Source organism: Mauremys reevesii, linkage group 2, assembly GCF_016161935.1.
Source record: "Mauremys reevesii isolate NIE-2019 linkage group 2, ASM1616193v1, whole genome shotgun sequence".
Lineage (NCBI taxonomy): Eukaryota > Metazoa > Chordata > Testudines > Geoemydidae > Mauremys > Mauremys reevesii.
In genome coordinates, this window is record NC_052624.1 from 269,849,439 (window position 1) to 269,874,767 (window position 25,329).

Sequence of the window (25,329 nt, forward strand, 5' to 3'; positions counted from 1 at the left end):
TTGAGTTTCAGATCATTGAAGATCTCCTGGTTAAGCCAGGGCGGTCTCTTGCCAGACTTCCTATCTTTCCTACACAGTGGGATAGTTTGCTTTTGTTCCCTTAATAATGTCTCTTTGAAAAACTGCTACTGTTTTTCCTTTCAGACTTCCTTCCCAAGGGATCTTATCTACCAACTCCCTGAGTTTGCTAAAGATTGCCCCAACTCCCTGCATTTGCTAAAGCCTGTCTTCTTGAAATCCATTTTCTTATTGTGCTGTTTTCTCTCCTACCATTCCTAAGAATCATGAACTCTCTCATATCATTATCACTTTCACCCAAACTGCCATCCTTTTTCAAATTCTCAGCCAGTTCTTTCCTAATGGTCAAAATCAAGCCTAAGACAGTCTCTCCCCTACTGATTTTATCCACCTTCTGAAATAAAACATTTTTTCCAATACATACCAAGAACTTGTTGGGTAATCTGTGCCTTGTTGTGTTATTTTCCCAAATGACATCTGGCTAGTTGAAATCCCCCATCACCACCAAGTCCTGTGCTTTGGATGATTTTGTTAGTTGTTTATAAAAAGCCTTATCCACCTCTTCTTCCCGGGCAGGTGGCCTGTAGTAGACCCATACCATGATTTCACCCTGGTGTTCTACCACTTTTATCCTTACTCAGAGACTTTCAACAAGTCTGTCTCCTACTTCCATCTCAACTTCAGTCCAAATTTATACTTTTTTTATATATAAGGCAGCACCTCCTCCCTTTTTTCCCTGCCTGTGCTTCATGAGCAAGCTGTACCCTTATATACCAATATTCCAGTCATGCATAGTATGCAAATACCGTATCAACCAAATTTGAAATCTCAAATAATGAAGTCAGGTTTGTTTGATGGACCTGACTTGCATCTGAAAAAGTGAGGTTTTTTTTACCCACGAAAGCTTATGCCCAAATAAATCTGTTAGCCTTTAAGGTGCCACCGGACTCCTTGTTGTTTTTGTGGATACAGACTAACATGGCTACCCCTCTGATATTTGATAGACCTATTTTCTATAAAACCATGTTGCCTGGTATTAATTATACTCCTGTGCTTTAGAAACTGAATCACATATCAGCTTTTCCATTATTTTCCAGAGAATGATGTCAGGCTAATTAGACTATAGTTACCTAGGTCATTCTGCTTGCCCTTTTGGAATATTGACACTACATTGGCACTCTTCCAGTCCGGCAAAATTTATTTAAAATGTCTCATCAGGCCAGAGATTATCTCAGCCAGCTTTTTTTTTTTCTTCCCCCTTTTGTAGGATTCTAGATTTCAACTTATCCACGGGAGGTTGTGAGGCTAAAAGTATAACTAGCTTCAAAAAAAGAATAAGTTCCTGGAGGATAGGTCCATCAATGGCTATTAGCCAAGGTGGTCAGGGATGCAACCCCATACTCTGGGTGTCCCATAGCCTCTGACTGCTGGATGCTGGGAATGGACGACCAGGGATGGATCACTTAATAATTGTCCTGTTCTTTTCATTCCATGTGAAGCATCTGGCATTGGCCACGCACAGAAGACAGGATACTGGGCTAGATGGACCATTGGTCTGACTCAGTATTGCCATTCTTATGTTCTTACACATCTATATAAAAATAATAAACCCTACACACATTTCCCTTCCTCAGTTTCCTCACCACTCCAGAACATTCTTTGGTCCAGGGTGAGAGCACTGTGGACTGTACAGAGTCCTCCTGCTCAAGTGCATGGTTTGTGTTCTGAAACATGGAGCCTTCTCCCAGCTCTTCTTCTGACCTTGGCCAGCTTCCCACCCGTCCAAACGTCTTGTGTGTCTCTGAGTCTTCCCACCGCCACACCCTTTAATAACCACCTAGTCCCCATGTCAGTTGACTCTTGGATCAGCCTCCTCAGGCAATCATAGACCTCTACTAGGTAACTTTGCTGCCAGGTGATCCCTCCCCTGACAAACCAATTTTCCTGGTTGGAAGCCAGTCTATCTTTTAGGGTATTTGTATTAGAAGAGAGGACCATCCTGATTTAATGATCCTCTGTTGTCAGCTTTGTATCATTACACCTTGAAATTTCAGATAGAAGCACAACAGAGAAGTTAACTAGTCCCTACATTCAAAGTGGAGTTTGCAGTTTGAGAAAGATACATACAGCAGTCATAATTTCCCACAGAATTCATAAATTGTAGAGAGAGAATCCAAAATTTTCACAAATGTATTCCAGTTGACTAAAATAAATGTCTTATTTTTAAAGTGTTGTCCTATGTTGCTGCAAACATCTGTGGTTGCATAGCTCTCAAATGGGTAAGTCTTCAACAGGAGTTCAAGTTCTTATGGACTTACCTGAGGGAGCCATCATGACAAAAAGTGATGCTGAAGCCAGGCCCAGTCTCATAGTGGAGGTGCAGGGCCTCCCCCTTGCAAAAAGTAAAAGCCTAGCACAAAAAGGGAACGTTCCTTGAGAGACTGTATGAAGGTGGGAGGCATGCTCACCCTGTGACAGAAATAAATTCTCCTTGTACACAATGCTTCTTTCATTTTAAGTCTCTTCCCGCCCCCACTACACTTCACAAATATTGGGAACAGACATTAAGTTTCCGGTCTCAGTAATGTTTCTTCAAGTGTCTGTTTTTTCCCCTCACTTCCAACTTTTTTCTCTGTTGATTCAAAAGTGAAGATAAATCTCCTTCCTCCTTATGTGTAGGCCAGGAGTCAGCACGCAGCTCGCCAAGGTAAGCGCCCTGGCGGGCCGGGCCAGTTTGTTTACCTGCCGCTTCGGCAGGTTCGGCTGATCGCGGCTCCCACTGGCCGTGGTTCACAGTCCCGGGCCTATGAGGGCGGCGGGAAGCAGCGCAGGCAAGGGATGTGCTGGCCACAGCTTCCCGCCACCCCCATTGGCCTGGGACGGCGAACTGCAGCCAGTGGGAGCCGCGATCAGCCGAACCTGCCGATGCGGCAGGTAAACAAACTGGCCCGGCCCGCCAAGGCGCTTACCCTGGCAAGCCACGTGCCAGAGGTTGCCGACTCCCGGTGTACGCTATGTTTTCAAGGTAAATGATAGTAGCACTCAGCTCAGATCAAAGCTATGAGTTTCAAAGCTATGAATTCAGTCCCTCTTCTGAGAAAGAATTCACTGGGCACTACTGACACATCACTTAATTCAGCATAGATATCATCGCTAAAGAGCTCTGCTAAAGTATGGTGAGGACTACATATAAATTGGTTTTAGTAGTGGGATTATTATTTTGATAGAATGATGTTTTTGTCAAACACAGTACTCACTAAAATTGTTGCTTTTAATCATATCTATGTTACTTTCCATTTGTTGTAAACTTCTTTAAATGTCTTGTGAAAGACACAGGCAGAATGTCACCCTCTGAAAAGTAACAGGTAAACCAAGAGAAAGTTTAGACAAATTTTGCAAGCTTCACGGTAAATATAGACTAAGCAGCAATCAAATCCTGGAAGTGAGTTCAAGAACACCAAGCTGGTGGTTTTTGGTGGCAAGTAGGGGGAAACTTACTATACATTTGAGCAGAAAAACAAAATAATGAATGTATTCATAACCATGAGTTTTCACTAAGCAATTTGTTCTGCCTGTACATCATCTAGGAAATTAAATTATTTGAAACATACATAATGATACATTAGAACAATTATTCTACACGGTAAAATTAGTAAGAATAAAAATCAGTTAAACAAACTTCACACACAAAATAAAAAAGTGATTATTCCTTTTTTTCTTGAAATGAAAAAAAATAATTTACCTACATTTAATGTAATACAAAATTAATTTGTAATCACAATTAGTCATGTGCCTAGCTGTTATTAGGTTGCCATTTCCTGTATGCATTATGGAAGAGGCAAGTTTTGAGGAAGGACTTGAATGCAAACACCATGGTGGTTTTATGGATTTTCACTGGGAGCTTCTACCTGATTCAGATTACAACCATCTCAATATTAACCTGTCCTGATGAGACATCAAGTAGGTGGCAGTTGTCAAATATTCAGGCAGCATGACAGACAGTGCTAGAGGATGCTCATACAGCAGAAGCTGCTGCCAGTTTTCAGGCCCATCAACACCCTTTATGAGGGCATCATGACATCAAGCTTGCTACAAAGCTGTGGCTTTATAGAACAACAGTTTTATGCCAACTCTGTTGGATGGAAGTGAAACATGGGAAGTGAGGAAGGCTGAATAATACCGGATTGATGTTTTCAATTCTCATCATCTCTGCCAGCTGCTCCATATCAAGAGGCAAACAAGAACATCAGATCAAGAACAGAAAGGAGGACATTTGAAGCTGAACCCAGCTATTCCCTCTGTCAGCAATGGTTCAGTTTCAGCAGCTTTCTTGATATGGACATATTATAAGAATATAAAACCTGCAAGTTCTGAAGCGTGTGTACCAAGGATTGCCACTAAATGCCAGTGATCACATAGGTATCGAAAGCTTCAGTGGCATGATAAGATTGCCAGTGATGGACAAACTGAATATACAATCAGCCTTAAGCACCTTGCCAAAGACTGATTCAAGTGGCACTCAATTTGCAAGGAGGCCATGTCCCTTTGAGATTTGCTATGATGATTCTCCCCACTCATGACTATATTCTGTTTGTGTGAATGGTTGTCTAAGAAGTAGAGAATCAGAGGGGGAAGCAGCGAAGGAATTTCAAGAGGGAGTGTGACAGTCACAGCAATAAATCGGGAAGACTAGCACAGCAACATTCTGAATTGACTCAAGGAGCTGAGGTTGCAGGCATAAAGGCCAGAAGAGATTACAGAGGTCAATGCGCAAGACGATCTCAGTGTAGGCAGAAGTTTTGGCAGTGTGGCAGACAGGAAGAGTCAAATCTTGGAGATGTTGTGTAGTAGGAAGATGTGGAAAGGGGAAAAGAAATTGTATGAAGTGAGATTATAGAATAGGAGGGTTGATTAAATGGAAAGCTACAAGAAGGCTGTTTTAGATGAAGTTAACAGCATATGAATAAAGCTCTCACACCAACAGTAGCAAGACTAAGGAGCAGAGCATGGAAGAACCAAATACTCAGTGAAAGAGAATCAGGGGAGGAAGAGAGACAAATAAGGTCCATGAAGTGGGCTGGAGCATTTTTTTTTTTTTTTAAAGGAGGCAATTCTGAATTAGATCCTGAAAAGTTCAAATTATAACCGTATAAAATAAATGGAAAACTTTACCAATAGCTTAAAAGCCCTGCAATATTAATGTAAGGTTAAAACGTTGATTAGTGCATCAAACTGTGTTTTTTCTACCCTTCCTAATTTTCAGTAAAGGATTCACCATTAAGACATTTCCCCACTCATAATATTAAAGCAGAGAAGAGAAATTATCTTTCTTCTAATTCTCTGCACCAATTCTCTGCTGTTAAAGGAACAAATGTCTCCTCTGTTACTAACAGATTAGATTAAGCGAGGATTATGAAAACTCAAATTACTGTCACTTTACTTTTGGCATTTCTCTCAGTTTCGACAATGAGTCAGATTCACTTTCAGGTACCTAGTGCCTCAATGATGGATTTGAAACCCTGAAGTGGAAAGTTTATTTGTGAACAATTTTATTATATTGCTCTTTAATTATGGAAATATTTCTATTGGTCTTACATTTTATGAGATCTTCTTTTTACACAATTTAAATATTCTAGCCAAATATAAATTGAACACCCCTTTAAGAGAACACCTCTTCTTGTAAGGTATCTGTTCTAGTTCTCCAGACTGCATGGTGAACATTCCATCGTGGCTTGAAAGCAGCAAGGCTTAACTGAACAGCACACTGAGCAGAGCACCTAGGAGCACTTCCAAATGTGCCATTAATTGATGAGCACACAGGCACACTCCTGTATGTACGGAGTTCCAGGGAAGCAGCAGTACTCTCCTGAACAGTATATGAGCCACTAAACAGCACTGAGGGGCACTTTTGAAGATGCCCCTAAAAAATAAACACAGAGAGTAAAAAATTAAGGCAAGTTACTTTGCCCTACCTGAAATTTTGATTTAAAACCACCATCTTTACCCACACCAGACATTTGTTCTTAAGATGAAATCAGCTGGGCTTTGTTTGCTTGTTATAATCCAGTATTTCTGTTTCTATTGGATCAAGGGTAAAACTGATGACAGTATATGGATATGCACTGCAGCTTGTAAATATACAGAGCTAAATATAATCCACTGCGTTTTTGTGTGGCATGTAATTATAAGTATGTGACAGGATTTAGCAGCCTCTTTCCTCCCTCAATATTTCTGATATCCTGATTAGAAGTCACTCTTTTAAAAAACCTGTATGAGCGCTGTCCCTGTTTCCCACTTGCTTTAGAGAAATCATATACCTGGTTTTACTTATTTGGTGTGGAATTAGCTATGCAGTAAAAAATAATTATCCTGAACTTCTTTTATGAAGCAAAGAGGATTTTGATTTCCTGCATGGCTCTTTTTGGATGTTTTGCTATCAAGAACATATGTACTAAAGCACTCCTTTGAAACTTAAGTATAGCTTAGTGTTTAAACTTAGCTCTTACATAACTAACCACAAGCACTGCCACGATGCTGGACTGCTTGGTAACATGCTACAAACTGCAAAAAGGCTAGAAAAGCTGGCTTTAAATTTTGTACTGTTGGGATCCTTTAGAGCCATTATTTTAAGTAACTTATTTTGGATTTCAAATTGGAACAAATTAGAAATGTATGATTTATGTTACAGTACTGCAGGGGGAAAGCGTGTGCTTTAGCAGAAATAAAAGTCAAAGAAAGATGGCTTTCCACTTTAACCAGTGACTCAAAAACAGACTTCACAGTGGTTTCAGAACAGTAAATTGTAATCAGCAAAGTATGTATCACAGAATAAAAGCAGTTGACTTAAAACCTAGGCTTGATCTACACTACCAACTTATGTTGGTATAACTACATCAATCAAGAGTTTGGGAAATCCACATCCCTGAGCGACACAGTTATAACAACCTAACCCCCTCCCCCGTCAGCTGCAGCACTGTAAGTGTAGACAAGCCCTTAGTCAACTTGAAATCTAGTGCTTGGTCTTTCCTCCTCTCTCTCTATACCCCATCAGCAGGCGATCTTCTCCACTCACCTGGTTTCAACTACCACCTTTTATGTCAATGCCTCACTATGCTTGACAGTCCCTCTCTCTGTCAAAACCCACATCCTAGCCTGTTTTCCTGATCTCATTTTCATTATCCTGTCATTATTTTAAACTTAATGTGGTCCAGGCTGAATTCATCATTTTCCTTCCCTCCTCACCCCACATCAAGCCCTCACTAGTTCCCCCTTTCTCCAGCAGTGTTAATACCAACAATCTTCCAGTCACTCATGCCTACAATTTAAGTGTCATCTTGGACTCTGCCCTGTCTCTAGAACCACACATCCATATGGTATCTAAATCTTGTCATTTTTGCCTAAATAACAATTCAAAGGATTGGCCTTTTCTCTTTGTCCACAGTGCCAAAACCCTGATGGACCCTTACCTTGCTCCTTGACTGCAGATACCTTGTCTCCTTCAAGTTTATTTGATCTTTGCAATTGGGTTTCACTTATTACCTATACAGAAAAAATCTTCTCAGCCCATCACTCTGACTATGACACTCTTTCTAAGTCTCTCTACTGGCTTTCCTTTCTCTACCACATCAAATACAATCTTCTCATCCTTTACTTTAAGGCCCTCCACCAGTTAGTTCCACCCTTTCTGTCCATTCTAATAATTTATCTAATGTCAGCTACTTTGTTTGCTTTTTACTGCTTTGTCCAGTTGCCCCATATGCATCTATACACTTTCTTCTATTTGCATGGAATGCCTTCTCCAAAATTATCTGTAAAGGCACTGTCACAGTTTCAGGGTATCTGTACCTGCATTCCCACTCTGTGATCCCTGAAGGGTACCCACAGAAAGGTTTCCAGCTCTCACTTCCACCTTTTTGTGCACAGACCCACATCTCACTCCCTTCTGACTGGGGATTTTAAGGCTGCACTAATATCTCCAGCAAGCCAGACAGCCTAAAAAGGCCAATGCCTGCACTTTTGCTTTCTCTCTGAGGGCTACAAAGAACATACCACCCATAGTTATAAGTTACCACACTGCTCCTTCTAAGCCAGCACTTTTATTCTTACAGTAAAAGCATTACAGAAAAGACACAATACAACAATAAAAGCAACTACACACGTGCTAAAAAGCTTACCAGAGATCACCTCCAACATCAACCTGGAGCTCTGGTAGGTTTTATTCCCTCTAAACTCATAGAAGGGTTTTCTCCATGGTTACGGGTTAATTTGTCTTAGATCCAGAACAGATCAGCCATTTCTTTATACAGATCAGGCCTGATAAGCAGCAGACAATGACCCTCTCCTCCGGGCTTGCCTTCAAAAGGCTGGGTTTTTGCATAAATCGAGTTGGGGAATTTGCATTAAGCTCCCCCTATGGGTTCCCCAGGAAATTCATTTGATGCTTACTGTCCCAAAAGTCCATATTTGACTGGAACATTTTAAATATAATCTTTTGAAGGTATACATTATCCCCAAATGTGAAACAGTTGTGAGTGAGGACAAAGTCAAAAAGTTCAGCCACCAGGTTTGGCATGACATTATCAGGAACAGTATCCCTGATAACCACATTTGGGGACAACATATACATTCAAGTCAGCGGCACTGCTATGGGTACCCGCATGGCCCCACAGTATGCCAACATTTTTATGGCTGACTTAGAACAACACTTCCTCAGCTCTCATCCCCTAATGCCCCTACTCTACTTGTGCTACAATGATGACATCTTCATTATCTGACCCCTGGAAAAGAAACCCTTGAGGAAGTTCACCATGATTTCAACAATTTCCACCCCACCATCAACCTCAGCCTGGACTAGTCCACACAAGAGATCCACTTCCTGGACACTACAGTGCTAATAAGTGATAGTCACATAAACACCACCCTATACCAGAAACCTACTGACTGCTATACTTACCTACGTGCCTCCAGCTTTCATCCAGACCACACCACACGATCCACTGTCTACAGCCAAGCTCTAAGATACAACCGCATTTGCTCCAACCCCTCAGAGACAAACACCTATTAGATCTCTATCAAGCATTCTTACCCACCTGCTGAAGTGAAGAAACAAACTGACAGCCCGAAGAGAACCCAGAAGTACTACATGAGAGGCCCAACACAGAATGTAACAGAATGACACTAGCAGTCACCTTCAGCCCCCAACTAAAACCTCTCTAGCACATCATCAAGGATCTACAACCTATCCTGAAGGACGATCTCTCACTCTCACAGATCTTGGGAGACAGGCCAGTCCTCGCTTACAGACAGCCCCCCAACCTGAAGCAAATACTCACCAGCAACCACACAACAAAACACTAACCCAGGAACCTATCCTTGCCACAAAGCCTGTTGCGAACTCTGTCCACATATCTATTCAGAGGACATCATCATAAGGCCTAATCACATCAGTCATACTATCAGAGGCTCATTCACCTGCACATCTACCAATGTGATATATACCATCATGTGCCAGCAATGCCCCTCTGCCACGTACATTGGCCAAACCAGACAGTCTCTACACAAAAGAATAAATAGACACAAATCAGACGTCAAGATATATAACATTCAAAAACCAGTCGGAGAACACTTCAACCTCCCTGATCATTCAATTACAGACCTCAAAGTCATAATACTCCAACAAAAAAACTTCAGAAACAGACTCCAATGAGAAATTGCAGAATTGGAATTAATTTGCAAACTGGACACCATTAAATTAGGCTTGAATAAAGACTGGGAGTGGATGGGTCATTACACAAAGTAAAAACTATTTCTCCATGCTAATTTTTCCCCCTACTGTTACTTACACCTTCTTGTCAACTGTTTGCTTTTTACTGCTTTGTCCAGTTGCCCCATATGCATCTATACACTTTCTTCTATTTGCATGGAATGCCTTCTCCATCCTGATTATCACTACATTTTTTTTCTCCTGCTGATAATAGCCCACCTTAATTGATTACTCTCGTTATAGTTGGTATGGCAATACCTATTTTTTCATGTTCTCTGTGTGTGTGTATGTATGTGTGTATATATATATATATTCCTACTGTATTTTCCACTGCATGCATCCGATGAAGTGGGTTTTAGCCCACGAAAGCTTATGCTCAAATAAATTTGTTGTGGCACCTTAGAGACTAAGTACTCCTCATTCTTTTTACAGTCAGAAGCAGCAAAGAATCCTGTGGCACCTTATAGACTAACAGACGTTTTGCAGCATGATACTTTTTACAGTCAGTCAGTCACTCTTCAAAAAAATATTTTTGTATTACTACTACTTCGTCCTCCCCATGTCCCAATCCTACTCCACCCACTCATGCACACACGGGTTTGTTATACCTACTTTAAACATCTTAAATTTCAACCCTGAATATTCAAACACTTATGTATATGAGTAGTCCCACTGAACTCAATGACTTTGCTCATGGGCAGAGTTATTCATAAATGCTTTCATGATCAGGGCCTCAGACTGTAAGTCTTCAAAGCACCAACTTCTTACAGTTTTTACAAGACTCTGTCGTGTTGGGCACTGACTTGGTTAGGACCTCTAGGCGTTACTGTAATATAAGTAATTACATATAAAAAACTACGTTAAAAGAACATTACGGTTATATTAAGGCAGGGGTCCTGTGGAAAACATGTGATCATGATCATTAAAGACTATCATAATATTAATTGAAGTTATTAATATTAATTTAAGATCATCATAATATATGTACTAGGGAGCAATCTTAATTCTGGAACTTCCTAATGCTGAGTGCTTGATTTTGCAACCTTACAAGCAATTGCAAACATGGGTCTTATGATGGAAAGTATTAGGCAAAATTAGGCAGCTTCCATATGAGGAAAGTTTAAAAAGACTGGGACTTTTTAGCTTGGAAAAGAGACGACTAAGGGACGATATGATAGAGGTCTATAAAATAATGACTGATGTGGAGAAAGTAAATAAGGAAGTGTTATTTACTCCTTCTCATAACACAAGAACTAGGGGTCACCAAATGAAATTAATAGGCAGCAGGTTTAAAACAAACAAAAGCAAGTATTTTTTCCACACAACACACAGTCAACCTGTGGAACTCCTTGCCAGAGGATGTTGTGAAGACCAAGACTATAACAGGGTTCAAAAAAGAACTAGATACATTCATGGAGGATAGGTCCATCAATGGCCATTAGCCAGGATGGGCAGGGATGGTATCCCTAGCCTCTGTTTGCCAGAAGCTGGGAATGGGCGATGGATCACTTGATGATTACCTGTACTGTTCATTCCCCCTGTGGCGCCTGGCATTGGCCACTGTTGGCAGACAGGATACTGGGCTAGATGGATCTTTGGTCTGACCCAGTATGGCCATCTTATGTTAACTATAGGTATGCTATAATGTCTAACATACAGAGTCAAATTACCTATACTATAATGAATTTAAAGTTTTAGCACTACATGAGCTTTGGAGTCATCCTGCCAGTTTTTGTCATTTTACAATCCTATTTTTTTATGTCTTTCTAAACTAAAGCAGAAAGTGACCAGCAATACAAGATAAACAAGTTTAAAAAACATTTCACCTTCCAGTCTCATCTTAGATAATACATTTAACTGTAGCAGAGAAATTTTCAGAACTTTGCTTCTTTTAAGTTGTCACATACTGTGCTGTAATTGGGACCATGAAATACACTAGTCCCAGCTTATTTGATTAAATATCTATTCACTATTTTAGAGAGTGTATTAGTTATATTGTATCTACAGGAGGAAAAGCACTATTAACATTTGTATATATAGATATGAAATGTTCATAGTGCTTTTATGGTATATTACAACAAAATTCTACCAGAGACCAGAATAGACAGCAAAACATGGGAAACAGAAAATTATTTTGGCACTCATGTTTTGTAGTTATCCAACATCACCTTTCATCCCATCTAAGCAGTTCCTAAATTTACCTATAAATATAGCTTTATGAGATTACTACTACTGAAAAATCCTTCAGGCCTGAGAAAGTGCTCACAGTTTTTAACTTCTCTTTACTACTATTCAGTGAAAAGTGGTATTTAACTCAAACTGTAAGAGTGCTACAGAAATGTACAGTAAAGTAGCCATTGGAAGCAACTGTTAGTGGTGAAGGCTACGTCACAAGCTCAAATCCAGACCAGGTCAGTAGTGATGGAAAATCATCTCATGGCTGTTTAGCAGCCCGTGTAGAGTGAGTTTGGAGTCTTGGTCTAGTTTTAATATGCAAGTGAGCATATGACAAACCCCACTAAAAACATATGTAGTGCACCAGCTATCAGCCTTAAAAGAGAGAGACTAAAGATTGTGTGGTCATGATGACTGAGTTACCCCTTCACTGTAGAAGTCTTCCTCCAGTTTAGGATTGAGGCACTTTGGCAAGGTAGTGAAGAGAGCCTTGAATTGCTACTGCACATCTGGAACTTATATATGGAGATATACCTATCTCATAGAACTGGAAGGACCTTGAAAGACCACTGAGTCTAGTCCCCTGCCTTCACTAGCAAGACCAAGTACTGTCCCTGACAGTTTTGCTTTTTTCCCCCAGATCCTAAATGGCCCCTTCAAGGATTAAACTCACAACCCTGGGTTTAGCAGGCCAATGCTCAAACCACTGAGCTATCCCTCCCCCCCAACTTGTGCTGTGAATAGTTGTTTTAATTCCCCAAGATTCAAATAAGCTGGCACTTTGCACAAATACTGAATTCACACATATTACTTTTAATGATAGAAGATTAACTGTTTCAGTAATTTGGTCCATGGGGCTATTTGATTTAAAAGCATGCTTTCCAAGAACAAAACTGAGAGGCTACACTTGAACAGATCAGATCAACACTCACAACTAGTGCCCATATACAATCCTATCCTATGCCTTCAATAACTTGTATATTGTCCTGTGGTATGACTACATACACCCAATGTTCTAATGACCCATCAACTTTATATATATTTTTATTATATATAACTACTGTGCAATACTCTCATTGTGACTTTAACATTATGTCAAGAAAAATCTTTGGAAGAAAATACCAAAACATTCCAAGCTTTGTTGAACAAAAATTATCACCATAAAATTTAATTTTCTCCCATTGGCTCTTAAATCCTTCATTCTTCTATCAATGCAAACATATGTAAATATTGGTAACACCCATTATTTTAGCTTTAGTAAGAATTACCACATAATCCTCTTTTACTGATGAAATAATTACTTTAGATAATATCAGATACTTTAAATTAAACCACTAGTTTATATAATGAGTCCTGCAATTCTCTTTGCATGTGTTACCTGATAAAACACTTTTTTACAAGTATTTAAGATTCAAGCTCACATGGTCTGTTTTAGTTCCCTGACTAGATGAGAACTCACAAGATCAGGATTTTTTGTGGAAACACTTGTGAAATTTAAAATCTGCTTTCCATTAATATTCTATAATATTCTCCTAAAACAGACTATACCTTAAAACAGACTTTCCTGCCAATAAGTTCATTTACTAGAATATTGCAAAAAGCAGTCTCAAAGTGAATTTAAGAATTTGAACTAATACGTGCTCAACTTCACTGACTACAAGGGTTCCATGCTCTGTACCAGTGTGTAATTGCGGCTTTCTCCCTGACAGACTTTCACACTACATTTAGTTTTAACTTAAATATGATTTACAGAGAAAACTGAAATACACAAGAGTACTTCACAGAGTCGTTCTTAGTCTTCTGATGTTCTCTTGTGAAGAATATGCTCACATTTTCTTCTTAGGACCTTCTGCTAAAAATTTACCAAATTATAACATACATATACTGGTGTCTTTTGATAACAATTTCTTCTCTAATTTTTCACCTGATACTAGGCTTAATTGCCATCCTATCGAATCTACAATATCCAATGAAGATAATTGTATTCCAGAAGCTAACATGATATGAAAGCAGCAAAGAGTCCTGTGGCACCTTATAGACTAACAGACGTTTTGGAGCATGAGCTTTCGTCGGTGAATAACCACTTCGTCGGATGCATGTCATCCGACATGCATCCGACGAAGTGGGTATTCACCCACGAAAGCTCATGCTCCAAAACGTCTGTTAGTCTATAACAGCGGTCCCCAACCTTTTTGGCACCAGGGACAGGTTTCGTAGAAAAAAAATTTCCGCGGACCTGTGGGATGGTTTTGGGACGATTCAAGCGCATTACATTTATTTTTGTACTTTTATTTATTATTATTGTAATATATAATGAAATAATTAATTCTGCATTATGGTCAGTTGTATAGTGGGAGCCCTGCCCCCTATCTGACCCCCACCCACTTCGCTGCCCGGGGGTTGGGGACCCCTGGTCTATAAGGTGCCACAGAACTCTTTGCTGCTTTTACAGATCCAGACTAACACGGCTACCCCTCTGATACATGATATGAAAGGAGTCACAAATGAATATGTATCAGTGTACTAAGGCAGCTGAATAAGCTACACTCTGGCTTCTTGCATGGGGGGGGAAAAACTACATGAGGAAACCCTAGTTAAGCTAGCCAACAAATTCCATTACCCTTTCTCCCACTTAAGTATACATGCCATCAGTTATGACATGAAAATGAGGAATTCACATTTCAATGATGTCTTATTGGCACTGATTGTGAATGTGGAACAAATAAAATCAGAGCAGTTTTGTCACTGTCTTAATGAGACAGAGCGTTGATGCAATTGTTGATCGGAAAGAAGGTAGCCATTAAATTAATTTTGGGAGGGCACTACACAGAGTGGGTTGTGTCTATAGGTTTAATTCTCCTACTGTGGATAAACCAAGTTTTTAAACAAAAAAAATCACGTTTTAAAAAAGTGAGAATGCAGAGTTTCCCTACAAAGTCTTTATATGGGCAATCCACCCATTTAAGCTTTTCACTTTCTTTGCAAGCCACCCCCATGCCCCAACGTCTATGACTTAAAAATCAAGTTAAATATATTTTAAGTACCCAACAAAACAGTTTACTGGTTTGCTTTCTCCTCCCTCTGCCCCCTCAATAAAGACTTTCCTAAAATGTTAGTGGAACTTCAAAAGTAACTCCATTTGAACTTAAATTGCTGATCTATTAAATAAAGCATGCAGAATATATATAGTTTCACAAAATATCCTCAAACTATCAATGCAAATATAAACAATGCTCATTACTGATCCTCTTATAAAAAAGTCAATGTGTAAAGTAATGTATTTCACCAAAACAGATACTATATATTCCAAAGGTCCAAGATTTGTACTATCACTACATAAATAGTGCAACATATGGCATATTAAACTTATCTATTCTGACTGCTGAATAGGGTCTCCTACCTATTTTGTTTTTAATTGGAAAGTCACAACTGAGACTGTCTGTATATTTTTCTAATTATATAAATGTTATATTGTATTTGAACAGGTTTCAGAGTAGCAGCCGTGTTAGTCTGTATCCGCAAAAAGAACAGGAGTACTTGTGGCACCTTAGAGACTAACAAATTTATTTGAGCATAAGCTGTAGCCCACGAAAGTACACCTATAATTACCCTAAAAGTTGTCAGTGAAAAAGAATACCACTGTTGGATTTAAGCAACTCTATGAAATTTTACTTTAACTTTATCACTGCCTTTGGAGATGTAGCTTTCAAGAACCATCATCTGTACTACCAAACATATAATAATAGCTGTCCCTATTTCAAACTGTTGAAAACAGAAGGGTGCAATATTGTCAAGTGCAGAACAGAAGAAACTAGATTTCTGACAATTGTACAAGTGGGTATATCTTATGAAATGATTCAATCTTCAAGTGAGAAATAAAGCCTGATCACTGCCAGATTTAAAAAGAAATGGGATGGTAATGCAATTGTATTTATCCAGCAATTCTATTACCATTCTATTACCTAATAAGTTATTGTAAAAAAGAATAGTTCCACTATAATTTTGAACATAGGGCACATTAATTAATTGTAATCTTATAGAATTATGTTTTGTATTCACAAGACTACCAAAAGAATGTCATGATTAATACTATTCCTTTGCATACTCACAAGACATTTTGTCTCATATTAGCACTCAGCAAAATTTTGTAATATAGAGAAAATCGACACAATCTATCTTCTAGTCTATATGTAGTTCTCGAAACATTGACAAATGTGAGTTGAAATGTTAAGAAAATCATTATAGGGAACTGAGAGCTGTGAACTTTCAAACTAAGGTAATAAACGTTTCACTTCGTTTATATGGCAATATACTATGAGCTTTGTCCTAATATAGGGAAGTGAAGGGTTTACATTGTCTTTCTTTCATCAGTTTTGTCCCTAAAAATATCACCTACACTTGTCCCATTCATCATAAAAACATACTGAAAATCGTGATGTCACAAGTAACAGATGCAGATCACAAGATGCAACAACGCCATCTCTGCAATTACACAATATGTCCAGTTTCCTCTGAGTACCCTCCCAGTTGCTTAAATAGGGGAGTAGGTTTAAGTACCAATACTATATGTATAACTTCAGGCTGCTAGGTTGAATGTGATGAAACCAAACTGACAGTTCTATTGCATCATTTTGTTTTCCCTTGACCCAGTTTCTTCCCAACTTATCTTCTTATCCTGCCTCCATCCCTTCACCCTGCCTCACTTCTGAAGCAAATTTCCTCTGCAGTTTTCCCCCAGCCATCACATTCTTTGCTGGTCCCTGCCAAGCAGAATGGATCTACCACTATGCTGCCCAAGAGAATACAGCCTCCATTCCTCCAACCTCAGGCAGTTCTTCTGCTGCCACCATCATCACCACCACAGAAAGACAAAATCTGCGTCTGTTGTTGAAGAAGTTCATGCAATCTTGACCGTTTGACACATACAGGCTTCAGACCTCAGAGGTTTAAAAGGTGCGTTGTGTGTGCGCACGGGAAGGATGAAAGCTGACCGCAGGCTACCACCATTAAAAGAATGACTGAAAGGAGAGTATATACATGCCACCACCTCTAGCCCCTTGGCTTGCGGGTGCCACTCTCCCTGTCCCACTAGTTTCTGCGGGGCCAGGCGGGGATTCTTTACCTCCTCCAGCAGCGTGACCGTGTTCCTGCAGTTCTGCAGCCGGGTGGTGAAGCTGGAGGTGGTCGGAGAGTTGTAATCCTCCGTGGTCTCCGCGATGAACTCGGGCACGGTGATCTGGTCCGGCATGATCCTGCCCGGAGGGGACGAAGAAACAGAGGGGGGGGAGGAGAGGGACAAGAGCGGGTTAAATGTAACACGGAGAGACACGGAGCATCCACCAGCACAGCCGGAGAGGCAGGAACTCCCGTGCCCTGCCCCCAGCTCCCTGCGGACGGGGGGCTCCCTCCGGCGGGCTCAGCCCCCGCCCGCCCGCTGTGGCCAGCTCTCCCGCTCGCGCTCGGGGCTGAGGAGGCGGCGCCGCCGCGGCTCTCGCCCGGGGACCCCTCGCCCGCCGCTGTCCCGGGGAGGGGGCTGGGAAGTTGAGCACTAACTTGTGCGGGCTCCGGCTGCGCCCCCGGCCGGGGGGGGAGCGCAGGGAGAGGAGGAGGAGGAGAAGGGGCGGCGGCGTTGGCGGCTCCGGGGAGTTACTCGCGCTCCAGCCGCCTCTGACAGCCACTGCGTGAGTGACACTCGGCTCAGCAACCTTCCCTCCCTCCCGCCCGCAGCCGTTACGTGGGCAAACAAGGAAGTGCTCTGCGCCTGCGCCGGACTCGGCCGGCACACACGCACACACACACACACGCGCGCGCGGCCACGGCGGGTGCGCGCGCCACCCGCCGCAGCCCGGCGCGAGACCAGAGGCCGCGCTCCGGGCCGAGCTGGAGCGGCGCGCGCGCAGGCGGCCTGTCTGGGTTAGGACATTAAGAGCGACGGACAGATTGAGAGCGTGGAAGCGGGAGCGGAGCCGAGCCGGGGGGGCTCTGCTCCTTCCACGGGCACCCGCTGCTGCTGCTGTTAGCCCGGGCTGGGCTTGGGCATCCCCTGTACGCGCGCTGCCCTCCGTGCACGGGGGAGGGCTCGGGGCCGGATCTCCTGGCTCAGCAGCCGGCTTTGTCCTGTGCTGCTGGGATCAGACATCGGAGTGACTGTCTGCGCAGCGGATGGGGGGGGATGCTATTATTTGTCTTCTTGTTTGCAGTCAAAGCACAAACATAAGGAAGCGGGCAAGAGCTCAGGAAGGAGCGCCTGTAATATAAGTGATGTAGGACAGATTTCAGGGAAAGGGCCCACAGGTTTCTCCTTTTCTCTGACACGACAGATGGTCTTCCTTTACCAGCCTGACCCCTGCTAGCTATACCCGTCCATATAGTCTAGTCCCCTCCTGACAGAATTGAACAATTATTCTGTATTACTTAACAAGCCCCATAAGATGATTTCGTAAGGAGTGTCCTCTCATCTTAATGTTCTGACCAAACATAAGAACAAGTTTAAATTCCAGCAACATCTTGGCACCAGTTAATATGATTGTCACCCAGCAAGGCACAGATCAATGAATTGCTAGTCTAGTTCCTGGATGAATCCCAATCTATCTAATCAGCTGAAGATAAATCTCAAGGGCAAGGCTGTAGTTTTTTTTTTTAAAATGTCCATCATAGCCATCAAATTAAAATGCTTTTGCTGTTTCTAGCACTCATAAATCTTTGTGCTGCAAGCATTTTATGATGGGGAGAGGAGGGGGCAAATTAAGATATTTCATATCTCAATAGGATTATGTTTCTGATTAAATAGTCCAGGCAAGTTGATTATATTGATTTTCTCCCCCAACAGCCTCCACTTTTCATTGATAGTAAGACATATGGGGCATCTGTTTACACAATCACAAAATATAAACAATACATTTTAAAATAAAATTAATTACATATGTGAATCCTTTAAAATTATGTTACTTTCAAAGAGCTATATCCATATTTTTAATACTGAAAAGACTGTTGTATTGCATAGATCACCGTTATTCCCACCTGGATAAATCAAAACAGCAGCAGGAGTAGCCTGACATTTTCCAAAACCATACAAAGGATTCCTGGGATACACTTAGCAACTTCAAGTCTAATGTTATATAACCCATAAACTTTCAGAGGTGATATTTTTAAATACAGTAATATTTCTAAATAAGGTAAAATACATTTTCTGCATTGTTTTTCCACATAACTTTAGGAATTAACCTGATGAAAAGAATAAGTGCTTTTTAACATTTCTCTTTTATTTTTATTTCTGTATATGCCTTTAAAAAAAAAAGCTTAGGCTCAAGAGGCCTAAATAATCACCAACCGCATCTGCTGCTTCAAACAGATTTGTATATTATGCTGCGTGGAGCCCCGCTCTGCCTATGACCTGCCATAATAAGAGCTGAGCATTGAGAACCAGGTAAATGCATGTATTCTTAAAAACTTCTCTAAAATGAATATTGTGTAGTTGTATGTGCCCATGTCAAAAGTTTCTTCACACAATACTCCATATAAATAACCACACTACAGTAAATCACACTTAGGTTTTAAAGTGGATTTGCATGTAATCCTAAAAGTGTTCCTACCTTTCAAAAAAATAAAAAGCAATATAATACTGAAATGTATTGATAAATCTTAAAACCAGAAGTATCTGATTTGTGCCTGCATGTTCTCTGTACAGTTTGCATCCTTTCTCTGCCAGAAAAATATGAGCAGTGCTGAAACAGTCCTGCCTGGAGAAGTTTCTTTCTTTGATCATGGTGCCTTAGCAGCAGCTTTCCATGTGTATTTATTCACATGGCCTGGCTTTCCCCTACACAGATGTAAGGGCTGTAAGACTGAGCCCTACATCGAGGAGGAGCACTTACCCTCATGTACTTTTCACTAGTAAAGCTGGCAGGGTCAGGCAGCTGGATAGCACAGATTTGCTGGGAGAGAACTAGCACTGGAAACTGAAGTGATGATGTAAGCTTCTGAATACCTGCAACCATTGAAGCCGTGGAGTCAGAGTCCCTGGGCCAGAGCATCCAGTCAGCTGAGTGTTGCATTCGTGCAGCTGACAGGATGATTAGGTTCTGGTTATATGTTTCAGGGGGTGGGGGATTTTAAAGAGCGTGAGACAGAGAATTAAGAGCCATAAGAAAAGTAGGGTTCACATTTTCCCTAGAAAAGGGACTTATCCAGTAAGATACAATGTTCTCTCTAAACTCCCACTGAATTCACAGGTACTGCTCACTACTTTGCAGGATGAGGCCAAGACCATTCAAAAACAAAACACACACACACACAACAATGGACTAACAATAACAGGATTGTAATAAAACAAAAAAATCATGGAGCTGTTTTGCAACCATGTTCTCTTTGAAGGTGACCAGCTGCTGTCCCTTTGAGAGAGCCCTGGGACTTGCTCACAGATGGATTACAAGTAGCACATAGATCGTAGCTGTCTGCTCTTTCTGGCCTTTTTTGACATTTTCTTTGCAGCCTAAGGCTTTCAATTCTGAATATCAGCCTTGAGATGCTTGTCACAACTGCCCTCGTGGAAAGTCCCTGGTGGGTACAGAAGGCATCAGCATTTATCAAAAAAAAATTGAGCTCTTGCTTCAAAATGCTGTAATTCCACTGCTTGGGTGTTTTATGAGTCCATGTTTAATTAATGAACTCTCTCAATAGGCTGTTCTTAATAAGAGAAAAAAAAAGTAAGCCAACTACAGTATCTTTGGTCTGGTCTTGCAATCAACATGCCTGTGTAAGTGGTAGGTGTTTATCACTGATGCTATTATTATAAATAATTTGTATCACCATAGTTCCTGAGGCCCAGTGCCCCATTGTGCTAGACACTGAACAAAAAATATAACAAAGAGATGGTCCCTGTCCCGAAGATCCCCATTTTAAGACAAAAAACAGCCGACAGCGTGAAGACACGATTACTGTGAGGCAGTTATGACCAGTGTAATAAACAGCAGTCACAGCATACCACTTGCCTCACTATTGTGAAGCATTTTGGAAACCTCATGACATAGGTTGGTTTTTAAGAGAGACTGAAAGGAGGAAAACATAGAGTGTGTTACAGATATTTACAGGGAGTTCTTGCCACTACATTAGACTTGGTATCAGAAAAAGCACAAGACTGTTTATCCAAAATGTTGACAAATGGGCAATCAAGGAGGGTATTGTTGGTGCATCGGGAGTTTAAATCTCTGTAGCATGTAAGAAATGATGGGCAGTGCCAGAGTAGACTAGAAGGGCCTTAAAGTGAAAGACCGTTTGTTCATGATGCAGTGGAAAAAAACGGAGACAGGATGAATGCAAGGAGGGAGATGAGATTGAATGAGCCGGGAAGGTGATCTTTACAGCAGTGTTTTGAATGGATATAAGTAGGGTATGAAGGCCAGAGAGGAGGTTTCAATAGTCAAAGTGCAAGAAGAGGAGGGCCTGGATAAGTGTTTTAGCTATGTGGATGGGATGGAAAGGCTGGATCTTGGGAGTTGTTATGCAGGAAGAAATTGCAACATTTAGACACAGCCTGCATATGATGGTTTTAGAGAAAGGGATGTCCAGATTATAAAACAAATTTCCAGTTTGCATACTTGTATTCTTCAGTTTCAGTCAAAAGTATTCAATATTATTCTTCTCTTCTTGTTCTAATCTATTGTATAGTGTTGCTCTATGCTTAAAACAGCAATACCATTTCATCCCAGAAGTGGTTGCATTTTCATAGTGAATTCTTTGGTATCTCAAAGGAAGAAAAACCTTTATATACGTAAGTTATTATAGTTATATATGTATAGGTTAAGTCTCATAATAACATGCAAAGAACTTCCACTACCTTTAAGAGAAAATACACATGTATATCTATGTGCATTAGAAATATCCAGGAATAACTCTAAAATTGCAACTATTATAATTTTGGTTGAATGTTGAGCCTGCCGATAAGAACAATCTGTTAAATAAATAAAGTTAAAGCAAGGATGAATTTCGCTTGTTATTTGCAAGTGTGGTATCAGCTGTACCAAGATTCAGTACATATTTTTTGTAAATAGGTCACACATAGCTTGAATGTTCTTTTTATTTATTATTTACATAAGGATATGTAATATCATCTACTTTGTACTTCAGCTTGAAATGTTTTGTTCAATTCAGGAGCAATTTCACCTTCAGAACCAGTGTCCTAGTACCAACATGTTCAAGCAGCTGACTCAACCTTGTGTGAAAGGTAAGAAAAATGCATTTTAAATACAGCATGTTTATACTTTTCATCTCATGAAATGCACCATGTACTCACAGTGAAAGGCTAAATCTATTTTAAATGTTGAAGCCTATACCACATATTGACATTGGTGCTAATTTGATATAAGGAAACCTATATGATAAATTGCAAACTGCCTTCACTAAAGAGACTATGGGATATGACATTTATAAACAAATCTTTGAAATTATTGTTATTTTTGGCACATAATAGTTGGTTGCCTTTACAATCAAAGAAAGCAACTATCCCTCTACCTCACATAAACTCTGTTTATATACAAAAAAAACAAAAATCTGATCAAAATTCTGATTGACATTATGTGTTTTTACATTACAGCATCCAGCAGCCTGGCTTGTGGAATACATAGGCTGCCTCAATGTTTTTTTGTTACTCCTGTGTAGCTGTTTTCGATACTGGCATCAGCTGATTTCAATTTTCAAACTGACAACTTCAAGTATTTTTCTTTACTTGGTATTTAAAATTAGTTAAGGAAACATAGATAACTATCTTGGAAAACTATCTTTCAGTTTCAGAGCATATTTTCAGTAATAGTGAGGTAAACAAAAGGCCCTTTTTACAGTCTTTCAATATTAATATGATAGGAAAAAAGGATACATTGTTTTCCCATTATAGATGAAATTTTAGTAACATTAAGTTCTGTCATTTTAATACTATGTGTTAATGAAAAAGATCAAATAAAAACATATAACTGATTACATATTTTGCATGTTGTCCACTTTATCTTTAATGTCCTGTGATAGTGGCTTATGCTAATGGTGGATGCCCTCAAATAGCTGTGTCAGAAGACAACTGAAAGCAAAAACCCTGAAACCTAAGTAGAGCATTAAGTTACATGAGATTAAGCTGACTAATTTGCTGATTCAGTTGGGCCTTTGTTTTTGGTATTGTCATGCAAGATCAAGAGTCATACAGACAAACGCATAATGGCATTCCAGACTCATAGTAACAACAACAAGCAGTGGTCTATTCTTTGGATCCTTGGTATCCTGCCAAAATAAAAACAGAGCAAACAGGAACTAACACAAGTGGTACCAGGATGATGCCACAGAAGATGTTCTCTTGTTATTACTGTAGGTGTGTTGAATATTGTATTCTTTGATTGCAGATGCTCCCTTTAAGAAACCCTCTCTAATTCATAGGAAAGATAATTGTGGGATGGGGGGAAAGAGCTTAGATTAAACAGGGCTTTCTCTTACCTTAAAGAATCTATAGAAGATAAAACCCCAGAGTATATTCCCTTGAAGGGCCCTATTTATGTAGGAAAACATCTTGTTAAAGTTGCTTGCTGGGAAAACAGCCATGAGTTGAGCTCTTTGGTGTATCTGTCTTCTGGCAAACTTGACCCTTGTCTGGACTGGAGTGCAGATAGTAAACCATGAAGGCCACCTAAGCAGTGACAAGTGCACTGCGGTCTGCGGGACAACAGTGGAAGGATAGTTCCTACTGGGACAGTTATGCTTGCAACCACCATAAATTGCAACCCCTCTGCATTGGCAAAGACTAGCACAGCAAGGAGCCACAAAATGGTTACTCTTCCTTGAATCAAATTTGTTCTGAACCATGGTGTGACTGCCTGGGCATTTGTGTATGGTGTGTAGCAGACCTGCTCGGGCTGGGGAGTTGGCGGGGAGAAATGCAAATATTGGTTAGCATGAGTATCAACAAGGCCAGTGAATTGTATTTGCATAATGAAAGGGGAAAATAATATACCCCTGAATCTGGTTCATTTCCTCTTTGTATTAGGAAGTGATAGCCACAGGTCTTGAAAAAGGGCAGAAGTAGCCAGGCCGAGTTTTCAATATGAGAAACAGTGCTGACTAAAAAGAGAGAAAGACGTGGCAAAAATTAAAAGGTTTCCGGGCAGCTAGTGCAGTAGGCTTCTCCAGAATAAAAAAAACCTGAAATAGTTCTTCAAACCATATTGAAAACATTTCAATGTTATCTGTCTATTACAGAGGGAGCGATTGTGCTACATCCCTATCTAAGCAGATCTCCCAGTCCTACTGGGGCAATGAAACAAACACTGATGGTAATGTGAGTTCTGGCTGCCTAGACCCTGCAGGTTCAAGCCCAAATGGAGAGGCAGTATGGTCACTGGATAGGGGATGGGGCTAAGAGTGTGTCTACATGCCAGCTGGGAAGTGTAATCCTAGCTCATGTAGACATATGCTAGCTCTACTTGAGCTCGCACACTAAAATAGCAGCGTGGCTGCAAAGACACAGGCAATGGCTTGGACTAGCCAGCTGAGTACCACCCTGTGCAAGGTCCCTTTGCAGCTAGCTTGAGCTGCCATCCATGCTGCTGTGGCCACACTGCTATTTTGACCATGATAGGACAAGCAGAGCTAATGTATGTACATCTACCTGAGTTGGAAATTATACCTCCCAGCTATAACGCAGACATACCCTAAGGTTACATTCTACATGGCAGCTGGTCGCGTGCTTTCTAGAATGCTAAAAATAGTAGTGTAACCAAGGTAGCATGGGCAGCAATTCAGGTTAGCTGTCTAAGTATAAGCCCTGGGTACGTACTTGGGTGGCCAGCCCAGGTGGCTGTGTTACCTTTGGCTACACTGCTATTTTCAGTGTGATAGCTCAAGCAAGCCAATGCTTGCCTCTCTACTCATGTTGGGAAGCATGCTCCCAGCTGCAGCATAGACATACCCTAAGAGTCAGGAGGCCTGGTTCTGTTACTGAACTGCTATTTCACCTTGGGCAATTCACTACCTTCACTACCACTGCCTTATGCCTCAGTTTCCTCACCTGTAAAATGGGGATATAATGAAACTGCGTTGAGATCTACAGATGAAAAGTACTATAAGAGCAAAGTCTTATTATTGATTCATTTTATAATGTTATTTTAAAAAATATTATGTAACAATGAGAAGCTCTCAGATCAAAGCATTTAAGCACTGCTTGTCTAGATAAACAAAAAGGACCTGCAGGCAAATAAAAGGGCTATTTTCCAGATGAAGTTAGTGATGTGCAGCTGTAAGACACAAACTTCATTACTGTTCTAACCAATTTCAATCTAATAGTAGTTGTTGTATTACAGCAGTGTCTAGTGGTTTAATGAAGATTGGGGCCGCATTGTTCT

The 25,329-nt window shown here is 40.6% G+C and overlaps 1 protein-coding gene and 1 long non-coding RNA gene across 8 annotated transcripts in view; one reads left to right on the plus strand and one right to left on the minus strand.

The window, feature by feature from the left end:
* Positions 1-25,329, minus strand: part of ASAP1 (ArfGAP with SH3 domain, ankyrin repeat and PH domain 1) — a 323,210-nt gene that overhangs the window by 212,994 nt on the left and 84,887 nt on the right. For 3 of the 4 annotated variants that reach the window (XM_039523658.1, XM_039523659.1, XM_039523657.1), the window contains one exon: positions 17,079-17,208. In XM_039523658.1, the coding sequence (XP_039379592.1) occupies positions 17,079-17,208 (130 nt within the window). Of the gene's footprint in view, positions 1-17,078; positions 17,209-17,509; positions 17,706-25,329 lie in introns of those variants that run through there. The other variant, XM_039523660.1, reaches the window with a different exon arrangement.
* LOC120397586 lies at positions 17,497-22,830 on the plus strand. Of its 4 annotated transcripts, none has more exons than XR_005593877.1 (5): positions 17,518-17,637; positions 19,255-19,382; positions 20,636-20,718; positions 22,106-22,178; positions 22,548-22,830. It is a non-coding gene; the product is annotated as an uncharacterized LOC120397586 (long non-coding RNA). The 4 variants fall into 4 exon arrangements; XR_005593878.1 differs by lacking the exon at positions 17,518-17,637 and adding an exon at positions 17,873-18,001; XR_005593876.1 differs by lacking the exon at positions 20,636-20,718 and having other exon boundaries at positions 17,497-17,637; positions 19,308-19,382.